The sequence below is a fragment of the Orcinus orca genome, chromosome 13 (genome assembly GCF_937001465.1).
Source record: "Orcinus orca chromosome 13, mOrcOrc1.1, whole genome shotgun sequence".
NCBI classification, from domain to species: domain Eukaryota; kingdom Metazoa; phylum Chordata; class Mammalia; order Artiodactyla; family Delphinidae; genus Orcinus; species Orcinus orca.
The window spans coordinates 4,817,962-4,842,866 of NC_064571.1; the positions used below are offsets into that span (position 1 = coordinate 4,817,962).

At 41.9% G+C, this 24,905-nt stretch overlaps 1 protein-coding gene across 8 annotated transcripts in view; it reads right to left on the reverse strand.

The window, feature by feature from the left end:
• The window catches only part of IL1RL2 (interleukin 1 receptor like 2), a 47,982-nt gene extending 26,082 nt beyond the window's left edge, over nt 1-21,900 (reverse strand). Inside the window, exons 1-6 of one of the 8 annotated variants that reach the window (XM_033401713.2) lie at nt 21,789-21,895; nt 20,952-21,020; nt 19,924-20,155; nt 16,744-16,939; nt 4,508-4,667; nt 963-1,037 (exon numbers count right to left, since the gene is read on the reverse strand). In XM_033401713.2, the coding sequence (XP_033257604.1) occupies nt 963-1,037; nt 4,508-4,667; nt 16,744-16,939; nt 19,924-20,155; nt 20,952-21,020; nt 21,789-21,867 (811 nt within the window). In that variant the 5' untranslated portion in view covers nt 21,868-21,895. The other 7 variants (XM_033401708.2, XM_004277816.4, XM_033401712.2 and 4 more) reach the window with 7 other exon arrangements.
• Nucleotides 21,901-24,905: the final 3,005 nt, after the last annotated feature.

Sequence of the window (24,905 nt, forward strand, 5' to 3'; positions counted from 1 at the left end):
ATTGGATTTTAATATTTGACTCAACCTGAACATCTGCCTTTTTTTTTTTTAATTTTTTTATTTTTTGGTTGCATTGGCTCTTTGTTGCTGCACGCGGGCTTTCTCTAGTTGCAGCGAGTGGGGGCTACTTTTCGTTGTGGTGCACGGGCTTCTCATTGCAGTGACTTCTCTTGTGGAGCATGGGCTCTAGGTGGGTGGGCTTCAGTAGTTGTACAGAGTGGGCTCAGCAGTTGTGGCTCACAGGCTCTAGAGCTCAGGCTCAGTAGATGTGGCACACGGGCTTAGTTGCCCCATGGCATGTGGGATCTTCCCAGACCATGGATTGAACCTGTGTCCCCTGCACTGGCAGGAGGATTCTTAACCACTGCACCACCAGGGAAGTCCCGAGCATCTGTCTTTTAATAAAAACTTTGTTTAATTTATTTTTTCTTTAGAAGGTACTCAACACATTTTTACCTTGCTAGTGATTACCTTTAAATTTAAAAAAATTATTTGAGTCCCTTTTTCTCCACTTAGATCACAAACTGAGGCAGTGTTTATTGATCCCTGCCTATGTAAAATAAGGAAAATAACATGATAACTTCCCCTACTCCTTTCATATCCTTCCTAGTGTGAGATAATATAACCCAGGACTCTTGATCAACATTACTTAATAGTAGTTTGATATTACATATCATGTCTTTCAGGAAGGATTTGTCTTTGCGTGAACAGATTTACAGTAATCTTTCAGACCCATAGTGATTGCAGCCAGACCTTTCATAGCACAACCTCCCCAACCTTCTGCTCTGTGATTTTTTATTTTGATACCTCTCCTGATGAACTCAGGTATATCCAAAGCTGGAAACTGGATACACCTGTGTGGGATTTGTCTTCATTCCTAAAATTCAAAAACATTCACAAGGATGTGTGGACTTACTGATTCCTGCCCTTAGGATTTCAGTGGCTTCAATAAGTTTACTCACCAAGTTTTACTTCAATTGAATTATTTTTTGGATAAATGATCTTAGGGATTCTTCTTCCATTTCCCACTTTTTCTGCTAAGAAATCATACCCACATGAAATTGTATTAGAAACATTCCCAACTACTTGAATGCAGTAATAACATAAAGAAAACCTGGTACTGAGCAGACCTTCAATAAACATTGGTCAAGAAAAAACAATACCCATGATGTGACAAAGTATCACTCCATAAGTGCATAGTTTTCAACCAGAAATAATTGACTTGCTAAGGGGAAAATCTAAAAGCTGGGCTACCAAGAGAGTTCACATCATCATTTTATATTTGACATAAATATAAACTGATGAGATTGTGTAATAACGTCTCATTGCCTAGTCATTCAGTACACGTCTTAAGCACTGGTGATAAGCAAAGCTCTGGTCTGGGTCCTAGACAGAAAGAAACAGTGACCCTAATGGTCTGTCCTCAGTTCCACTCCTCCATCCTCCAACCCTGCTATTCCATATTCTTCGCAGACCTTCCTTATTCTTCAGCTTTTTCATCCCTCCCCCCCACTTTATAACTGCCTTCCTTGTATTGACTCCCCACCCCTTTGTCTTTCTCCACACCTTCCCTCCCCCATTTGTCTACCAATATTTAGCAATCACCCTCTGGATCCCACATTTCTCCTCTCCATTTGGGGTGCGAGGTGAAAAAGTTATAAGAGGGAAGCTATAAAAATGCAAAACCATATGTCCTTTGCGGTGGCAATAATAGTTGCACATTCTACAAACTATTCAAATTCAGTACAGTAAGTCCTCTGCATACAAACCTTCAAGTTGTGAACTTTCAAAGATGCTAACTTGCGTTTGCGTGTCCACATAAGTTAGTTCATGTGTCTGGCATACATTGTCACATGTGTGCAACCTCTACAAGTGGTTGTGCTTTTGTGTACTTTACTGTACAGTACTGTATAAAGTAGAGTGTCTGTATTTCAAGCCCAGGATGTCCAGAAGCAAGTGTAAAAGCAGCGGTGATGTAGCTGGTACTTTCCTGTTCACTCGATGCCAGCCCCTGTATGCCAGCTCTCGTACTGTACAACTGTACTTTTCAAGGTACTGTACTGTAAGATTAAAAATGTTTTCTTTATTTTGTGTGTTTGTTTTTTACGTATTATTTTTGTGAAAATTATTATAAACCTATTACAGTACAGTACTATATAGCCGATTGTGTTAGTTGGGTACCTAAGCTAACTTTGTTGGACCTACAAACATGCTCTTGGGATGGAACTTGTTCTTATGTAGGGGACTTACTGTATGTCCCAAACAGAAGTCATCACCAGCCAGTTAATATACCATCTCCCACTCAATCACACACATAGAAAATCTAGATGTCATTCTAAGTAACAGCTTTCCTCCCACCCTCTTCATATGATCATCACCCAGCCAAACTAATTTTACCTCTTAGCATTTCTCAGTCTGTGCCTCTTTCTTTACACCTAAACCCTAGTTTCTACTCTCTACTCTTTCCCTAGGCACTCTCATTCACATCCACCTCTTCAATTATCGTCTAAAGTTCAATGACTTTGCAAGGTGTAACTCTAAGCTCCAGACCCATACAGGCCATGACCTACTTGACATCTCAAGTCACCAAGTACTCAGCTCACCCATGACCAAACTCATGATCTCACTCTTAAATCCAGTTTTCCTCCAGAGTTATCTTTTTTCCTTGAATCGTATCACCATCCAAAAGCCCTAGCTTCCTGGATCTTGCCATGTCTCTCACCCCACATTCAATCTGACACCAAGACCTGTGGATTTTACCTCCTAGAATGCCTGGAGTCCATCCACCTGTGCCTAGCTGATGTCTCACCTGCATTTCTGCACCTGTCTCCTAACTGCCATTCTTACCTATAGGGATCGTTCTGTGCACAGTGGCCACAGTGAGCTCTCAGAAACATGTTACACCATGCTACTCTCCTGCTCTCAACTGCTCTGGCTGCTTCCCATTGTTCTTAGGAGAAAATCCATGCTTCCCACACTGGACTGAATGTTCCTACCTAACGTTGGCCCCTGACTGCTTCTCCAACCTCTTTGCCTACTGTGATCTCCCTTATTCAGCATCATCCCACCAACCTACCTACTTCCCATCCTTCAGACATACCATGGTCTGACTTGTTGTAGGGCCTTCACTTTGGCTGCCCCCTCAGTCTAGAAAAAACCTCACTCGTTTCAGCAGCTAATGCTTCCTGACCATCAGCATCACTATTATTGGGAAGCTTTCCCTGACCCACTTCCTTCTCAACAGATCCTTGTCTGTTTGATATCACATTTTCCTTTCTGCTCAGACTTCAAAGCTCCATCCAAGCAGCGGTCATGGCTGTTTGCCTCACCATCATGTTCTCCCTGCCCAGCACAGGACCTGACCTTGATGGGCACTAAATTACTGCCTGAAGAATCTCCTACCACTTCCAGCGAAGTTCAGATGGTTACATCCAGATGTTGCAGCAGCCTCCTAAGTGGTCTCCAGGCTTCAAGACCTCCTTCAACTCCTGCTCAAACCATCTTAGGACTGATCTCATCCATCACCAATGCAGCCTCATGGCTCTGCATTTACACGCATCCAAGGGCTCTTCAGTGCTTCACGGTAAAACCTGCGTATAATCAGACCCCTTGACCTTTCCCCTGTTTAACTCCATGACTACAGTTCCCACCACTCCTCAGCTCACAGCTTTTTATGCTCTAACAAAATTACTTTTAGATCCAGCATAAACTATCATGGTAGACGCTTCTATGCTTTGCCTTAGACACTTCTCTCTGCCCCTCCTCCCTCTTCTTTACTTCTGTAAACCCTGCTCATCCTTCAAAATTCAGCTGAGAAGACATTTCCTCTTGGAAAGCTTCCAAGACCATTTATTTACTTGCCACCTATGCAGCTACTTCTGATTTTTTTTTCCTGCTCCCCTGGACACTGTCTATAACACTCTCCTTACCACATAATGTTAAGATGATCCATTTACATTTCTAGCACCACTACAACCAGGCTGAGAGTTTCTCAAATACAAGAAAGAATTTTTTTAATTATAGGTTTTAACAATTTTTGGCATATAACAGATTATAAATAAACATTTATTGCAATGACATAAAATACAGATTATTGGACTCAATGATCTCTTAAGGTATTCTTCATTTTGCCTTTGAAATTCCATCTTATAAAGAATTCCCTCAGCCACCAATGTAAGACTAGAGCATAAGATCATTGAGGTATTCATGTCTGCCCTTTACTGAATACCTATACTTCACCAGGCACCCTGGGTGCTACTCCATAGACATGATCTCATTTAATTTTCATGAATAAACCAATAATTTTAGTATTCCTTTTTTTCAGATGAGAAAACTAAACAGCCCATGCCCTTTTGCCCCACTCTTCCTACCCTCTGATTCTAATAATGACGTGTTTGAGGGACTGCTAACCCTCAGGAAAATCAAGATCGGGAATCCCTTCTGCCCAAAGCCAACCTCTCATGCAAAGCCAAGAGGCAGTCAAGGTGATGGGTAAGAGTGTACTTACTGATGTTCACAGAAATGCTATTTAAAACAGTGTGCTGCTGCTTTGCGTATGTGAGCGTGGCTTGACACGCGTAGTTCCCTCCATCCTCTGTCGAGACATTCTTCACTAAAAGCTTCTTTCTCCGAGAAATGAATCGTTCTCCTTCAATCTCTTTACAGTCCTAAATTTTAAAAATATATTTTTCATTTCAAAGAGTATTTTGGGGTATCAGTTACATTCCTAGTTAGCACCATTCTATCAACCATGGGGAGACAAGAAACCTATGTGATCTCTAGACCTTAGGTAATTTACAATCTAATTGAAAACATATGTATATTTATATAAGATATATACATATCTCCCCAGAAAACTGATAAAGAATATTCTACAGGTTACAGTGAGAGCTATAAATATGAGGTATACTGGGAGTTGAGAGGAGAGAGGCCTATGAAGGCTGGAAGGAAGACTTTATGGAGAAGGATTGGACCTAGTCCATAAAGGAGTCTGGTAGGAGGATGTGAACAAGCAGGAAGGTCCTCCACGTCTCTCAATGGACCACCGTCTAATGGCACCAAGTCCCTTTGCAAGACTGCAAGCCCAGGTGAATAAGGACTGCGTCCTCTGTGTTACAGGTCCAATCACACCTTCTCCACCTATCAGGGGTTGGACTTTGCCGAGGTCCAAAATAACTCTTCACCAACCTTCTATCTGGAGGCCTGAGCAATAGTCAAAGTACGTGGCAAGGTTAAGGGGAGCAGATATCACGTCACTTCTTAAGTCACCCAGGCTTCCACTGCATCAACAAGGAAACTGCCTCACACAAAACCAACTTGAAGGCTGGTTAGTCTCAGGAAGGCCTTTCTCATTGTTCTCCTCAGTTTCCACCCAGAGGGCAAGCCTCACCATTCATCTGTCCTGTCATAAGCTCACATTCTCATGTGAATCGTTTTTTCCATCTCAGAGGCCCACTCCTGAACTCTTTCTCAAACCTTTTCCCGTTTCTTCAGGAAGTGCCAATCTACAAAATAACATCTGGGATAATTGAGTCCATTTATTCACTCAAATATTTTTCTTGCTCTTTGCTAGCATTGTGAGAGGCCCTGGTCATGCAGGAATAAGATGCAGTCCCTCAGAGCTCACAATCCTTATAACAGAGAAGACAAACATACCACCCCTAATTATATAAAGACGTAATCGCTCAAGTTTTGAGCTCTATCCTCACTGAGTCAACCATGGTCAGAATTCACTCTCCACCACTGGAACAGTGTGAATGCTTCCATCGTGGAAGGTGAAACTCAATAATGCCAAAATGAACATTTGTTTATTTATTTATCATGTGAACAATAACTTTCTAGAAGTCTTATATTATTTTTTCTGTAAACACTCTATAGGGGAAACCAAATTATAATCAGGTAATTGCTTACTGAGTAGAATGGGAATTACTAGTAAGAGTCAGATGCTGATAATATGAGTTATGTTGCCTTCTTTAGAATCGGGACAAACAAAAAGTGTGAGTGTTTGGATCATGGAAACCTCGTTCCTGGGTGGGGCTTGTGTGGGCGCAATCTCTGGGACTCTGTTTCTATGCTCTGATCTTGATCAGTCCCCTTTCTGATTGACTCATTCAAGACATACAAATATTTAATCATATTAAAGTTTACCCTGGACAGCTGAAGAGCCATTCTGTCCTTTTTCAGTAACTAGAACTGTCTCTATTGTAATCCGCTGCATTATTTTAGAGTTTTAATTCTCAGAAGGCTTTGATTTTTAGTTAACAGTGAGCGGTGATATCTCACTAATAAGATTTTAATTAGTAATATTAGCAGCCAACATTTGAAAATTTTTGTCTTTCTAGCACCAAGAAGAACAATTCTGACCCAGCATGTACAATGGTTCACAGGTACAAAATAGACGAGAGCATCCTGGCTAAGCCGTAGTGGTCATAGGAGAGTGATGAAGATGAAACTGGTGAGGGAGTTAGGAGCCCAATCATAGAAAACCATGAAAAGGGGAGGAGCATCTGAAGCTGTCTGTGCAAGGGACCAAGGTGTGCATATTTGCCTTGGAGCACAATCTGTCTGGTTGCTGTGTGGGAAAGGATTAAAATGGGGGCAATCCTAACGACTAGGGAACAATTTAGGAAGTTATTTCCACACACTAAGGCTGAATAGAACATGAACTAAGGCAGTACACTGGGGATAACCAGAAGGGAACAAAAAACAGTGATTTTAAGCAGTTCTAATTCACAGCCTTAGTGACAAATTTGGACTATGGAGAGGGAACAGGACCGGTATGGTCCCAGCTTAGGGATGCAAAAGTGTCCTTAGATAGGAGATGGAATGCAAAGAAAATACAGAAGAATGATCAGATTTGAGGTTAAGATTAAAACGTGGCTCTAGACATGGTGAATCTGGTGAGTTGTGTGATGGGAATGTCTACATGGAATGTATGTTAGGTTGTTGGATGAAGTATCTGGAGATGGGAGAAAGGAGAGTTGGGAGCCATCTGTGTGCGATGGTCCCTATGAGCCTTCCACCTGAATGCAATCAAAGCAAGAACTGAAGATGACCATGGCTGAAACTGGGAACCCCTAAAATCTAAGACCCAAACCCAGAGAATGAGAACACAGTAATGATTACTAAGGAAAAGCCAGGGGGTGGGGAGATAAAGAATGAGTAAGTTTCAGAAGGGAGAGAAGATGAAGCTCTCAGCTCATGGGCACGTCCAGCAGCGATGGACACCACAAGAGATCAAAATCAGGATCAGGATTGGAAATGAATGTTAGATTTAGCAGCTGGGAAGCCAGTAGTAACTCAGCAACTATAGATCCAGTATGGTGGTAGGGCAGAAACCATTGTATTGAGGAGTAATTTGGAATTGAAAAACAAAAGGAGACATTCCTGTTTTTCCAAATGTGGATACTTCAGAGTCTATGAGCATGGATGTTCTAACACCTGAACTTTCTCCTCTGGAACACCTCCAATCTCAAGGACCACCTCTACTCCTATGAGTCTTCAATTCTCCCTGCCACAAGCCAGATTTTGTCATTATCCAGAACTACTCTGTCTCTAAATTCTTAAAAATAGAAATATACCATTCTTGGGGGGACCTTCCAGATGGTGGAGGAGTAAGACATGGAAATCACCTTCCTCCCCACAAATACATCAAAAATACACCTACATGTGGAACAACTCCTACAGAACAACTACTGAACGCTGGCAGAAGACCTCAGACTTCCAAAAAGGCAAGAAAATCCCCACATGCTTGGGTAGGGTAAAAGAGAAAAGAAAAAACAGAGACAAAAGAATAGGGATGGGACCTGCCCCTTGGAGAGGGAGCTGTGAAGGAGGAAAAGTTTCCACACACTAGGAAGCCCCTTCACTGGCAGAGACGGGGGGTGGCGGGGGGGAAGCTTTGGAGCCACGGAGGAGAGTGCAGCAATAGGGGTGCAGAGGGCAAAGCAGAGAGATTCCTACACAGAGGACTGGTGCCAACCAGCACTCACCAGCCTGAGAGCCTTGTCTGTTCACCCGCCGGGGTGGGCGGGGGCTGGGAGCTGAGGCTCTAGCTTCGGAGGTCAGATCCCAGGGAGAGGACTGGGGTTGGCTGCGTGGACACAGCCTAAAGGTGGCTAGTGCACCACAGCTAGCTGGGAGGGAGGCCAGGAAAAAGTCTGGAACTGCCTAAGAGGTGAGAGACCATTGTTTTGCGGTGTTTGAGGAAAGGGGATTCCTTCCCCGCTGCCCACAGAAGGCAGAGCACTGCCTAAACGAGCTCCAGAGATGGGCGTAAGCCACGGCTATCAGCATGGACACCAGAGACGGACATGAGATGCTAAGGCTGCTGCAGCCACCAACAATCCTGTGTGCAAGCACAGGTCACTATCCACACCACCACCACCACCACCACCACCCCACCCCCGGGAGCCTGTATAGCCTGCCACTGCCAGGGTTCCGTGATCCAGGGACAAGTACCCCAGGAGAACACATGGTGCGACTCAGGCTGTTGCAACGTTAAGCTGGCCTCTGCCGCTGCAGGCTCACCCTGCATTCCAATTATAACTACCTTACCCCTCCCTCCCCCCTGGTCTGAGTGAGCAAGAGCTCCCTAATCAGCTGCTGCTTTAACTCAGTCCTCTCTGGGCAGGAACAGATGCCTGAAGGTGACCTACACGCAGAGATGGGGCCAAGACCAAAGCTGAACCCTAGGAGCTGTGCGAACAAAGAAGAGAAAAGGAAATTTCTCTGTCCAGCCACAGGAGCAGCGGATTAAATCTCCACAATCAACTTGATGTACGCTGCGTCTGTGGAACACCTGAATAGACAACGAATCATCCCAAAATTGAGGGAGTGGACTTTGGGAGCAACTGTAAACTTGAGTTTTACTATCTGTGACTGATTTGTTTCTGATTTTTATGTTTATCTTAGTTTAGTTTTTAGCCCTTGTTATCACTGGTGGACTTGTTTATTGGTTTGGTGGCTCTCTCCTTTATTATTATTATTTTTAATTTTTTTATTTAAATAATTTTTTCATTTATTTATTTTTTTCTTCCTTTTTGTCTCACTTTTCTTCTGAGCTGTGTGGCTGACAGGGTCCTGCTGCTCCGGCCTGGTGTCAGGCCTGAGCCTCTGTGGTGGGAATCCCCATAAGGTTAATAGCTGATCTTTCAGCAGAAACTCTGCAAGCCAGAAGGGGGTGGCAGACATATTTAAAGTGATGAAAGGGAAAAACTTACAACCGAGATTACTCTAACCAGCAAGAATCTCAATCAGATTTGATGGAGAAAACAAAACCTTTACAGACAAGCAAAAGTGAAGAGAATTCAACACCACCAAACCAGCTTTACAGCAAATGCTAAAGGAACGTCTCTAGGCAGGAAACACAAGAGAAGGGAAAGACCTACAAAAACAAACCAAGAACAATTAAGAAAATGGTAATAAGAACACACACACTAATAATTACCTTAAGTGTAAATGGATTAAGTGCTCCAACCAAAAGATATACAGTCTGAATAGATACAAAAACAAGACCCATATATATCCTCTCTAAAAGAGACCCACTTCAGACCTAGGGACACATACAGACTGAAAGTGAGAGGATGGAAAAAGATATTCCATGCAAATGGAAATCAAAAGAAAGCTGGAGTAGCAATTCTCATATCAGACAAAATAGACATTAAAATAAAGACTATTACAAGAGACAAATAAAGACACTACATAATGATCAAGGGATCAATACAAGAAGAAGATACAACAATTGTAAATATTTATGCACCCAACACAGAAGTACCTCAATACATAAGACAAATGCTAACAGCCATAAAAGGGGAAGTCGACAGTAACACAAAAATAGTAGGGGACTTTAACACCTCACTTACACCAATGGACACATCATCCAAAATGAAAATAAATAAGGAAACACAGCTTTAAATGACACATTAAACAAGATGGACTTAATTGAGATTTATAGGACCTTCCATCCAAAAACAACAGAATACACTTTCTTCTCCAGTGCTCATGGAACATTCTCCAGGATAGATCATATCTTGGGTCATAAATCAAGCTGTGGTAAATTTAAGAAAATTGAAATCATAGCAAGCATCTTTTCCGACCACAATGCTATGAGACTAGATATAAATTATAGGAAAAAAACTGTAAAAAATACAAACACATGGAAGCTAAACAAGACACTACTAAATAACTAAGAGATCACTGAAGAAATCAAAGAGGAAATCAAAAAATACCTAGAAAAAAATGACAATGAAAACACGATGACCGAAAACCTATGGGATGCAGCAAAAGCAGTTCCAAAAGGGAAGTTTATAGCACTACAATCCTACCTCAAGAAACAAGAAAAATCTCAAATAAACAACCTAACCTTACACCTAAAGCAACCAGAGAAAGAAGAACAAAAAATACCCAAGGTTAGGAGAAGGAAAGAAATCATAAAGATCAGATCAGAAATAAATGAAAAAGAAATGAAGGAAACAGTTGCAAAGATCAATAAAACTAAAATCTGGTTCTTTGAGAAGATGAACAAAATTGATAAACCATTAGCCAGACTCATCAAGAAAAAAAGGGAGAAGACTCAAGTCAATAGAATTAGAAATGAGAAAGGACAAGTAACAACTGATACTACAGAAATACACAGGATCATGAAAGATTACTACAAGCAACTATATGCTAGTAAAATGGACAACCTGGAAGAAATGGACAAATTCTTAGAAAAGCACAGCTTTCCGAGACTGAACCAGGAAGAAATAGAAAGTATGAACAGACCAATCACAAGCACTAAAATTGAAACTGTGATTAAAAATCTTCCAACAAACAAAACCCCAAGACCAGATGGCTTCACAGGAGAATTCTATCAAACATTTAGAGAAGAGCTAACACCTATCCTTCTCAAACTCTTCCAAAATACAGCAGAGGAAGGAACATACCCAAACTCATTCTATGAGGCCACCATCACCCTGATACCAAAACCAGACAAAGATGTCACACACACACAAAAGAAAACCACAGGCCACTATCACTGATGAACATAGATGCAAAAATCCTCAACAAAATACTAGCACATTAAAAGGGTCATACACCATGATCAAGTGGGTTCTATCCCAGGAATACAAAGATTCTTCTATATATGCAAATCAATCAATGTGATACACCATATTAACAAACTGAAGGATAAAAATCATATGATCATCTCAGTAGATGCAGGAAAAACTTTTGACAAAATTCAACACCCATTTATAATAAAAACTCTCCAGAAAGTAGGCATAGAGGGAACCTATCTCAGTATAATAAAGGCCATATATGACAAACCCACAGCCAACATCATTCTCAATGGTGAAAAACTGAAACCATTTCCTCTAAGGTCAGGAACAAGACAAGGTTGCCGACTCTCACCACTATTATTCAACAGAGTTTTGGAAGTTTTAGCCACAGCAATCAGAGAAGAAAAGGAAATAAAAGGAATCCAAATCAAAAAAGAAGTACAACTGTCACTGTTTGCAGATGACATGATACTATACATAGAGAATCCTAAAGATGCTACCAGAAAACTACTAGAGCTAATCAATGAATTTGGTAAAGTTGCAGGATACAAAATTAATGCACAGAAATCTCTTGCATTCCTATACACTAATGATGAAAAATCTTAAAGAGAAATGTAGGAAACACTCCCACTTACCATTGCAACAAAAAGAATAAAATACCTAGGAATAAACCTGCCTAAGGAGACAAAAGACCTGTATGCAGAAACTATAAGACACTGATGAAAGAAATTAAAGACGATACAGACAGATGGAGAGATATACCATGTTCTTGGATTGGAAGAATCAACATTGTGAAAATGACTATACTACCCAAAGCAATCTACAGATTCAGTGCAATCCCTATCAAACTACCAATGGCATTTTTCACAGAACTGGAACAAAAAATTTCACAATTTGTATGGAAACACAAAAGACCCCGAATAGCCAAAGCAATCTTGAGAAAGAAAAATGGAGCTGGAGGAATCAGGCTTCCTGGCTTCAGACTATACTACAAAGCTACAGTAATCAACACAGTATGGTACTGGCACAAAAACAGAAATATAGATCAATGGAACAGGATAGAAAACCCAGATATAAACCCATGCACATATGGTTACCTTATCTTTGTCAAAGGAGGCAAGAATATACAATGGAGTAAAGACAGCCTCTTCAATAAGTGATGCTGGGAAAACTCGACAGCTACATGTAAAAGAAAGATATTAGAACACTTCCTAATGCTGTATACAAAAATAAATCATATGCCATCACGGCGAGGAGGAGATTATCAACAGAACCAAAAAGTATATAAGAATACACCTGTGAAATGCACCCTGTCTATGTGATAGATTTGTATTAATCTGCATGTTCATCAGTATCTCTGGGACAGTGACAGATGAAAAGGAGACATCAGTCAGGGCCAAGTGCCTGAGGAAGAAGTACATGGGGGTGTGGAAGCAAGAGTCCAGCCTGATGAGCAGAGGATGAGCATGTTCTCCAGCACCGTGGTCAGGTACATGCCCAGGAACAGGGCAAAGAACACGCCCTGCTGCTCTGGAAGGGTGGGGAGCCCCAGGAGGAGGAACTCGGAAACACTACTGTGGTTCTCCCTCCTCATGCCGTTCTTATCTCTGCTGGGAATGAATAGAAACTGGAAATGTCAGGAACTTAGACATACTGAGCATAGCAACTACCATATGGTCACATACTTTCTCCAAGTCGCTGTGTCACTGTACAGACAAATTCACTGCATTGCACTCACACGTTGGTGCCTCATCCAGTCTGGTGAGAACAGTGAAATGTGATTTGTCTGAACACTGACACAGTCACTTGGAGACATCATTCAAACATCAATGGAAGAAACATCAATCAAACTCTTCAGGTGAAATCAGGAAGACCTCATTCTTTTTTTAATAGAGTGAAGACACTACGATAGACTTTAGGGGGAGAGTAATAAATAATACCCAGTCCCTTCCGTGGCTTTATAGCCAGACAGCTTATGTGTATGTGTCTGTCTTGCACACACAAACACACACACACACCACTGAAAGCATTATTGGGAAAGTAATGTACCATGTACAGAATAAGTGCTGAACACATAAACTCACTTCTTATCATTAGAATGACAAGAAGGAAGGAAGGAAGGGAGGAAGAGAGGAGAAAAGGGAACATTATGGCAATCCCTCAGAAACTTAAACATAGAATTACCATATGATCCAGAAATTTCACTTCTGATAATATATCCAAAAGAACTTAAAGCAGGGGCCAAAGAGATATTTGTACATCAATGTTTAAAGCAGCATTATTCACAAGAGCCGAATGATGGTAACAATCTGTGTCCATTGAAAAATGAATGGATAAACAAAATGTGGTCTATACATACAATGGAATATTATCCAGCCTTAAAAAGGAAAGAAATCCTGACACATGCTACAACACGGATGAACCTTGAAGCCATTATGCTAAGTAGAATCAGCCAGTCACAAAAGTGTAAATACTATAAGATTCCACTTATATGAGATTCCTAGAATAGTCAAATTCCTAGAGACAAAAAATAGAATGGTGGTTGCCAGGGGCTTGGGGGTGGGGAGGAAAATGAGGCGTTATTGTTCAGTGGGTACAGAGTTTCCATCTGGGAAGATAAAAAAGTTCTGGTTGTACAGCAAGGTGAATGTACTTAATGCCACAGAGCTGTACACTGAAAAATCATTGAAATGCTAAATTTTATGTTATACATATTTTAGCACAATAAAAAATTGTTAATTTAGAAAAAATATACCATTCTGATGATAATTTCTTATTATTCCACCTGTTTCTTTCTTTTATTTTAACTAAGTAATAATATCTAGTATTTATTTATTAAGTAATTACTATGTACCCACACTGAACTAAGGGTTTAGTGGATAGATTATTTCAATTACTCTTCCAAACAATTCTATGAGGCCATGTCTCCCAGACTGGATTTGTTTCGAAAAAAAAAAAATTCTAGCTCTTTTAAGCAGAAAAGAATTTAAAACAGAACCTTAGGCGCTGAAGCACAATGCAGAACGAGTTCGCATGATAGCTGCTTCCTCCACCACCATCCTGATGGTGGGAATCGAGACTTTGAGATATACCACCTGCAAGTCAGGGACCGGGAGTTGCCACTTACACAACTGCAGCAAGTGAAGTCCCAGCACGTTTGCTGGAGCCACAACAACAATAAGTCAGAAGACATGCCTACTGCTTCTCAGCTCCCACGAAGCTGGAGACTGGGCCCCAGAACACTGCGGCAGAAAGCCCACGTCCAGTAGAAAAGCAGATCACCATACTCACTTTAGCTTTTCAGTGAAGCCAGCTGGAGAAACTGTACCACATCCAGAACCTTAGCTATAGGTTAGGAAAACATAGGGTGTGGTTCTGGGTGCTTTGTTCTTATTTTTTTATCGATAGCCTTGCAACCTCTATAATATGAAGAGCCTCCCCATGGATGGGGAGCCCGTACCCACCACATCCATCATGTGATATGGTGAACTTTCTAGCTATCCAGCCCATTTTTCCATCTTAACCTGGATCAGTCCTTGGACCCCTCTAATTTCTCCTAATCACCGGTATCCTTCAGGCATCATTTCCTTTCCTGTCCCACCTAGACTCACGTGGCCATCACTTGAATGATCTCCTTTTAAGTCCTCAAGTCAAGGATTAAGGAAACCCTTCATCCTTCCAGTGTATTTATCCAGAGAAACCCCATGCTGAGTCCATCCTGCCATCCCTCTCCTACACCCCTACAACCAGATGAGCACGACAGGAGCTAAACACACAAACATAAACAAATCCATGGTCCTCATCGTAGAAAGTCTTTGCATCTCCTTCAACTCTCTCTCCCACCTGCTCGCCTGTCTGCTCTTTCACACTCTCCACATCACATCTCCTTCCACTTGACAGGGACAATCGGGGGCAGCAGGAATGAGTTCCCTCCCCCTGCTCACCCTCCCCTTCCCCCCTCATTCTATCCGTTCTACTTCACATGCTCTCTTGATGATCCCCGCTTCCTAACTCAATTTCTGAAATAGCCTAACGATCAACGTGGCACCATACTCAAGCCCTTCCAGCTGATTCACCACATGAGGATTTCACTGAAAGCATGTCCATCGACAGGTGAATGGATAAAGAAGATGTGGTACATATATACAATGGAATACTACTCAGCCATTAAAAAATGTCATTTGTAGCAAATGGATGGACCTAGAGATTATCATGCCGAGTGAAGTAAGTCAGACAGAGAAAGACAAATATTGTATGCTATCATTTATATGTGGAATCTAAAACATGATACAACCAAACTTATCTACAAAACAGAAAGAGACTCACAGACATAGAAAACAAACTTATGGTTACCAAAGGGGAAAGAGGGGTGGGGAGGTGGGGGGAGGGATGAATTAGGAGTTTGGGACTAGCGGATACAAATGATCATATATAAAAGAGATACACAAAGTCCTACTGTAGAGCACAGGGAACCATATTCAATATTCTGTAATAAACCATAATGGGAAAGAAAAAAATTAGAATAAAATAAAATACAAGATAAGGGCATTCATTGCCACTTTCCTTGTGAGAGGGGAAAACAGAAACAAGCTAAATGAATGTGAAATACATAACAGAGAGGACTGACAAAGGCAAAAATTGGTGCTTTGAAAGGAGTAATAGAACTGACTGCAAATCTTTTATAAGACTAATCAAGTGAGAAGGAGAAAGAGAGTGTGTGTGTGTGAGAGAGAGAGAGAGACAGAGACAGAGAGAAACATATTGTAATGGGGATAAAAGATGAAGCTTACTACAGAAGCAGACATTAAAAGCAGAGAAATGATAAACCATTTCATGCCAGAGCATTTGAAACGTTTAATGAAATGAACAATTTCCTAGAAAACCATCCTACAAAAACCCATTCAAGAATAAATAAGAAATTTGTATAATCCTATCACCATTAAAGAAATTGAGACAGTACATAAAAACCTTCCCACAAAGAGTACTCATGACCCAGATGGTTGTACTGGCAAACGCTAACAAGCAGAGCTGGGAGAGAACTAATTCAGATATTAAATACCTCGCCTGTGCACCTCTGTGCCAAGGATTATGCCTTTTCCATTATTGTCTGCCAGTACAATCAAGAAAAGAGAAGGTTTGAAGGTGAAAACACAAGGTGCAGGAAGGTGAGTATAGGATGCCGTTTCCATAAAAAAAGAAAGGACTAGGATGTATAGTTTTATCTGCTTGCATGGCATTACACAAGAATAATGCAAGGCCTGCGAGGAACCAATTACAGCAGCCACATGTCATGGAAGGTGAGATGGGCCTGGGCAAATATGAATCAGGAGTGGGAAGGGGACTTTCCGGGGCATGCCTTCTGATACTTCGTGATTCTCGAACCCTATGTGTGTACTACCCATTCAAAGAAACTACTTAATCAATCTTAATTAAAAAGAATAACGAAGGATAGTCTGAAAAGTAAGAATAATTGGGGGAGGGGTGGATTCCAATAATAAGCTATGACCAAGCTCTAATAACTACAAATTAAAAAAATAAGTAATCAGCAGCGTTAAATTATCCATAGCAATTAGCTAACAAATCTTACATACACAAATCTCTCTCTTTACCAGTTCTGCTTCAAAAGGTACAGCTTAAACTAAAAAAACAAGTAGGTTTTAAAGAAGAGGAAGGAAAATATCAATAGGAAATTTTTTTTTTTTACCTTATACCACTTTACTGAATCCAAATGAAAACTGTTTGGGAAGTTCAGAGGACATATAAGAATGTCATCTCTTCCAACGTATAAAATCTGTTTGTACTCATCTGGCACATGCGGTTGACTGTTTCCAGAAGTACCACACCAATGTTTTTTAAATACAGTGAGGTTGACTTGCATTCTGGGACAGGTGTTTGTATCACTGTAAGAAAACAAGATTGAAACCTCATAAACTCAAACAGTCACAAAACCAAATAATTCTGTTTATCTCCAAATATTTCCAAATCCTCTTCGAAGCACTGTGAAAACCCTCTGCCTCAAACAAGACAGCATACATCTCACAAGTCATTCATTACGAAAGGAAAAAAGATGTATTTGGGTGGTGGAAACACGGGAGGACATCTTAACCAAATGATCAAAATGAGCATCACCAAGCAGGGACACGCGGATGCTAGGTGTCTCCGAGTGTGCTGTCTGAAGAGAATGCAAACCACTTCCATAGCATTCCAGCCAAGAAGGCTCAGCCTGAACCGACTCATGAAGAAATATCTGGCAAACCCAAATTAAGAGATACAATATAAAATAATTGTCTGTACTTCTTAAAAATGTCAATGTCACACACACAAAACAGGCTGAAGATCTGTTCCAGATGAAAAGAGATTAAAAGTACATGACAACCAAATGCAATGCAATGATCTTGGATTCAATCTTCCACAGGAAAAGGAAGAAAAACATTTATAAAAGTCATCATTGAGAAGATTGAGAAAATTAGAATACAAATTGGTTACTAGATAAAGTATTGTGTGATGGTTAAATTTCCTGAATGTGATAACTATTCTGTGATGATGTAAGAGAATATTCTTGCTGAGAGGAAAGACACATTGAAATATTAAGGGGTAAAGGGACCTGATGCATACAACTGAGATGATTTGGAATAAAATGGTTTAGAAAAAATACCGTGTGTAACATACACAGGGGATGATGGGGAAAATGTGGCAAAATGTTAAATAATAGAAATCTAGATAAAGGGTAGGCAGGAGCCCTTTATACAATTCTTGCAAATGTGACATGAATTTGAATTATTTCAAAGTAAAAATATATAGTTTACTAAACATGTATCATACCTATATATTAAAGATTTGTGAGAATTCATGTTTATTTTCTTCCATGACAGACAGTATTGATGTCTATGTTCTAGGAAAGATTATTTTGCCCCATTTCACAGCTCCCATATTTAAATATTTTAAATCCAGCCTGTGATCCAGCAATCCCACTCCTGGGTATATATCCGGAGAAAAACATAATTCAAAAAGATACATGCACCCCAGTGTTCATTGCAGCACTATTTACAAAAGCCAAGACATGAAAGCAACCTAAATGTCCATCAACAGAGAAACAGATAAAGAAGATGTGCTATACACACACACACACACACACACACACACACACACACACACACACACACAATGGAATATTACTCAGCCATAAAAAAGAATGAAATAATGCCATTTGCAGCAACATGGATGGACCTAGAGATTGTCATACTGAGTGAAGTAAGTCAGACAGAGAAAGACAAATATCATATGATATTGCTTATATGTGGAATCTAAAAAAAATGGTACAAGTGAACTTATTTACAAAACAGAAATAGAGTTACAGATGTAGAAAACAATCTTATGGTTACCAGGGGAAAGGGGGGGAGAGGGATAAATTGGGAGATTGGGATTGACATATACACACTACTATATATAAAATAGATAACTAATAAAGACCTACTGTATAGCACAGGGAACTCTCTACTCAATACTATGTAATGACCTATATGGGAAAAGAGTCTAAAAAGGAGTGGACATACGTATGACTGATTTACTTTGCTGTACAGCAGAAAGCAACACAACATTGTAAATCAATTATACCCCAATAAAGATAAATAAAAATGAAGTCCCAGTTAGAATAAAAAATAAATAAATTCAGCCTGGACGTCCAGACAGATTTGTGCGGCATACGATCTCCAACTCTGGTTAATGAATAACCTGGAGTAAAGAGGAGAGCAGACCCCCTCAAGACGTCAGCAGCCGGTCTGCAGAGTGAGTGAAATTTTGGGGAAGGGGCTACTGGCCCTTCCACCTGTGCCACTGAGTAACCATGTACTTCGAGTCAATCACACGGAAATGAGGAATCTGGCAGGAATCAGAGAAGGACATGGCCATCCTGAAACACAGAAAAAAGCTGGCAAATACCAAGGAACCGCAAGAGAGGGAGGATGCAGCTACATTCCTGGAGTACCTACTTCACACATGATCTGGGGTCAATTTAACTTCTACCCTATCTGCCTGGCATTACTCCCACTTTACAGATAAGAAAGCCAAGGCTCGTGGAGGTCAAATAACTCATGAAGGTCATGCACATTAGCAAAGGGGGATAACAAAATTGGGGCCCTCAGCCAAAATGTGGTCCACAGATGTGTTTTAATTAGGACACATGCACAAAGCTTATTGGAAAGTTAACCACACACACATCCATACACACACATTCCAATTTCCAGGTTACCTTGAAATTTTGGAAGATGGACTTGAACTGCTGCATAGACTGCCGCCTTTGGTGTGACATACGCTTTCTGGCTCACCACAGTGCCAACCAGGCTCAACTATCTCCCACCAGACCTTTGTCACTTACTTACATTACTAGCATAAGGCTTAGTATGGGGTCTAGAACATACTGGGTGCTTGGTCACTGTTAAATTCCTATAGCAGAACCCTTACAAAAAGTGCTTGAAGAAGGCTTATACCTATCTGGATGTACCACCTGTCGCAAAAACTTCTGGCATTCCAAGAAAGAAGGCAGCAATCATGTTGGAATTAAACAGGCTTTGTAAGCTGGTCTGGCCTTGGACATCATCTCAATAGGAAAAGATGCATTTCACGGTCCAGCAACTGATTTACAAATCTGTTCTGCTTAAAAGTCTGTTCATTGAAACCACCTCGTAACAATTACAAAACTATATTCTTCTCATTGTTTTCTACATTGATTAAGAGTTTATCAAGAGTTTTTCTAAAAGAATTATATATTATATAAATATTATACATATTATATATATATAAATATATATATATATATATATATATATATATATATATATATATATATATAAATGAGAGAGACAGTTCTCATGAATGAGGAACTTACTTTGTATCACAGTAGTAGATCCCAGAGTCCTCCCCTTTCACGGGGAGAAACAAAATCCAGTTTTGGTCCTGGTGGATTCGAGACTGTATGTTTTTGGATACTGGGATTTTTCTAGGATATTTATACCATGTTGCATCTACCTTCCCAGATGTTGGCAGAGGGTATATGCAGTGAAAAGCCGTAGGCTGGCCCACTGACACAGTATCCTGCATACTCACGTCCTCGCAAGCATCTAGGGAAAGAAAGGAAAAAAATAATCACAGCCGAGAGCGCTAGTGTTGGTTATGATTAGTTTCCACAAACACCTCGATTTTCTTGCTGATTTGAAATTTTATGTGAGAGTTTTCTCAGTATGGGAGTTGCTGATGTGAAAGCATGACCCGAAGTCCTTCACATCTGTCCATAAGAGGGAATTTACTCGGTCCTCCCCCTCAACAAGTGATCTCCCCATTTGGAATGAGTCCCCTCTTTCCCTTCTAAGACCCTCAATTCCTTCATCTTCCTCCTTCAGTGTAAACGTTCCTATTCCGAGCCACACTTGACGTGTTTTCCTTCTGCTCCGCTACCCGGTTAATTCGTCCGTCCCCAATAAAAGGTGTAAGTATCTCCTCCCCGAAAGGATTGTTAAACAATTCCGCTCGCTTTAAAGTTCATTTCTAACAAATTGCTTAGTGTTTCTTGGAAGTAATTTGTTCCGTGGCTGGTTTCTTTGCTATTACCTTGGGTCTAACATGACCGTTTGTCATATAAAGTAGACGGTATTATAGATCTATTTGAGCATTTTAACTCGAGCCTTGACTTGCAAATTTGCCCATCTCCTACCCCTCTTCAAGTCACTTCAAAGCTCGAAGGGGATGCTTGGGGCTGAGCGTCTCCCGCGGGATTCTGCCTGGACCCCTGGGGCGAGTGTCACCGGCCAGGCTCCGGTCTCACGTGATCCCCCAGGAGGTCTGCACAGGGGCTCGCCCAGAGCGGCAGGGTGGCAGGGAGGGAGGGGGGCCACTGAGACCCGAACCAACCGAACGTACCTGCTCTGATAAATCGTGGAAGAGCGGTGGACACGACGCAGAGCAGCAACAACGGCATTCCCCTACAGGCTGCGAGGAAGAAAGAGGGAGGCGTGGAAAGGGGCGCAGCGGGCGGAGCGCGCCCTCCCCCGGCACGAGGCCAGGGTTCTGCGACCTCTGAATCTCAGAGATCCCAGCTAGGCTTTTGACCTTTCCTGCTCCATGAGGAGACCTCCAACTTTGGCCCCAGATGTATCCGGACGCGCCCCCAAAGACGGCTCCCTCCCTTGCCCCACCCTTGCTCCGAGCGCCCACCTCCAGAATCCGGGGGGAGAGGCATCAGTGGGAGGGGTCGGGAGGGGCCGGAGGCGCAGTGTGGGCATCGGGGCGGGTACCCTCTTCCAGGCTGCCCGGTCGCCTCCTTTGGGGGCGCAGGGACATCCCCTTCTGCCACGCAGCTCGCCGCCCGGCCCGCCTCAGCCCGCGGCCCCTGTTCCCCGTGGTGGCGCCCGAGTGCCCACCGTGCGTCGCGCGTAGCCTTCCCTGCGCGTCCTTGGCCTCAGGTTCCTCCTGGGCCTGGCCGTCTAAACGGAAACCTGCTCACTCGGGAGAAGGCAGCTTAGGCCTATATGGCAAAGGCCGGCAGGAAAAGAGGGAGGAAGACGGGCCGGCAGTGGACGCGGGCTCCACACCTTCTTCCACAGACGGAGTCCGCTCCCCCAAGGTTGCCCAGCCGGTCAGGGGCCGCCCGGGATCCCGCCAGGATCGCCGCCCCCCGCCCAGTCGCGCACATTTTTGCCACCTCCTCGTCCCGCCCGCGCCCTGCTCAGCTGCAGACTCCGCGAGCCGGGTGTGTACCTGCAGAACTGGATCGGAGCGCGCAGGAACTCGTAGAAAGTGGAGACTGACAGCCCGGGACTGAGTCCTGTCGTGGCATTTCCGTACCAGGCTAGTTCCTCACTACGATGGGCGGGGCAGCCCTACCTTCCCGGTGCTAGCTTAGGAAGGAGCGTGCCATCGCACTAGGAAGTGGGTTCTAGTTCATCGCACTAGGAAGAAGGCTTTGTGCCGGATTTTCTGGCAGCTAAGAAATCCTCCATCCCCATTAATTGTCTGCTGAAATCTATTCCAAATTGTGCCACCAAATGAACTATTCCTTCCTTTCCGAACTCCATTCGAGCAGTTATTACATGCCCTGCATTGGCCTGTATAGAATGCCCCCAGAGTAGACGCCGACCCAGATGGCTCTTAAGTAATATTATTTATCTGCCTGGGTCGTGCTGTTAACTTCTGTAAAGCAGACATCCCACGGGGATCCTCAAATACCCGGAGCAGGAAAACTGTTCCTGTCTGAAACTTCCAACTCTGACAACATCAACAGGGACTTGTTGCCCTGGCCATCAGGAGACACCCAGAGACATCCCGGAGGACACTGAGACTTAGAAAAAAATAGAAAATGTAATCTCCATTCAACAGATTTCTGGCCAAGCTATTTCTGGTGGTCCTTGTGGGATTCCCAACAGCGAGAAAAGCAGCCATTAGCAGCAAGGGGAGATGACAGCAAAGCTTTCTGTGACCAGCTAGAAGCCAGTGGTTTGCAAATTTCTACACTCTTAAAAATTATTGAGGATTCCAAAGTGGTTTTGTTTATGTGGTTTATATCTGTCAATATTTACTATGTTAGAAATTAAACTGGAAAGTGTTTGAAACATTTATTTTCTTATTTACTTAAAATAACAATAAACTCTCTACACATTAATATAAATCTCATACATTTTATGAAAAATAACTCTACTTTTCAAAACAGACTTATTGAGACAAGTGGTATTGTTCTACACACCTCTACATACCCATACTTAGTGTTTGGAAATCTCTTATTTAATGTTTAATTTAACAGAAGACAGTTGGATTCTCATATCCAGTCTCTTATGATGTTACATGTCATGTAGCCTCTGAGAAAGTCCACTGTCCACTGGTGAGGGAATGAGAGTAAAAAAGACAGAGAAGGTCTTAATATTACGATGAAAATGGTTTTGGTTTCAGGGATCTTTTTAAAAGACCTCAGGGAGCCCTAGGGCTCCCTACTCTGAGGCCCCCTTGGTAAGCCAGAAGTGGAGATCTTTATTACTTTTCCCCTGGCATCAGCATTAAGTGAGGTTCCTCTGTACTTACACATTTTGCAAGGTTCATGCCCCCAAACTAGCATTACTATAAAAGATATCAAGTGACTCGCATACAGAACTATTGTTATAAGCAGTGTTGAAAGTTATTCCTAAATCTTTTTTGTTGTCTTGTTCAGTTTCTACCTTATAAATAGAGGAATCTGTGTCTTATCCTGTTTTGTATAGTTTGAGGAAAAACTTGCATGCCAAGTCCAATCAGTATAGTTGCTCCAAAGCTTAGGAAGTTAAGACGGGCGTGCCAGCCCTCCTGCCTGCCTCCCTCTGATGGGACACGGCTGACACTTCACTTTGTCGGTGAGGCTATGGTCGCGAAACTTGCACTTCCAGAGATGGTTTCTGTACCAAATGTGTTTCCCGGTACTGGCGGAATGAACTGCTTGGCTCTGGGGGCAGAACTGACTTGGGGATTGCAACCTTTGCAATTAACTGGAGAACATTGTTTGCTAATGAGAAACGGGAAGGAAGGAATCCAAACAGGTTTGCTCTGTTATGGCGACGAGAAATGCTGCTTTATGCTGAAACTTCCTCAATTCATTCACTTTATTCTTCCTCTCTGATTTTCACTTTTTAAATTTTCTATTTAAATGAGCGTCAGCAATAGTTAACAGCTAAATAATTCAATAAGTCATAAGTCATATAAGCAAGACCCAGCCTCAGAAATCATAATTACCAAGTTTCCTGTGTACATCTCTCCCACCCTCCAGACTCACCAACCTAAACTTGTTTATCATTCTGACGTGTGTGTGTGTTGTGTGTGTGTGTGTCTTCCTTAAGCAATATACTGTTGTGTAGGGTTTTTTAGCGTTTATATAAAAGTACTATATACTTATGCAACATTTTATTTCATTCAATATTACATTTGTGACATTCAAATATTTTGAGAAGTGTAATTCTAGTTCACTCAAGGTAACTACTATATTGTATTCTATTGTATGAATATTCCACAATTTATGTATCTATCTCCTTTGGATATTTAAGTTGGATATTTAAATATCAAATTTATGTTTTGCTTTAAAAATAGTGCTGCTGTGAAGATTTTTGTAATGTCCTCTTGTGTGGGGTTTTTGTTTTTTTTTTTTTTGCGGTACGCGGGCCTCTCACTGTTGTGGCCTCTCCCGTTGCGGAGCACAGGCTCCGGACGCGCAGGCTCAGCGGCCATGGCTCACGGGCCCAGCCGCTCCGCAGCGTGTGGGACCTTCCCGGACCGGGGCACGAACCCGTGTCCCCTGCATCGGCAGGCGGACTCCCAACCACTGCGCCACCAGGGAAGCCCTTGTGTGGGTTTTTGAGAGATTGTCCAGTGAGTGAAAATGCAGGATCACTGGGTAGATGCATCTTCAACTATACTAGGAAACTCTGATTTTCTCCACATTTGATATTTTTTGGAGAATAAGTATGTCATTGCTTCATGTTCTTGCCAATATTTGGTATGTCAGACTTTTATATTTTGCCAGCTTCTGCCAGTCCAATGATGGGAAAGCTATTGTGTGCATTTATTTTACAATTCTCTAGTTACTAAGAAGGTGGAACATCTTTGCCTATGTTCATCCTGTGTCCTCTGTGTGGAATAACTTCTCATGTTTTTCCCATTTTACCCGCCTGGTTGTTTGTCTTCCTCTCATCGATTTGTAGAGAACTCATTAAATTCTACCTCTGCTGTTTCATGTGGTTACCTTCAAAGTGAAGCACAGGTGTACCTCACTGTTCTCCCCCTGACAGGGAGCTCAAACCCAGCAGCCCCCTTTATCTATACAATAGCGATGATTAGACCCACTTTTCAGAGGTGACATTT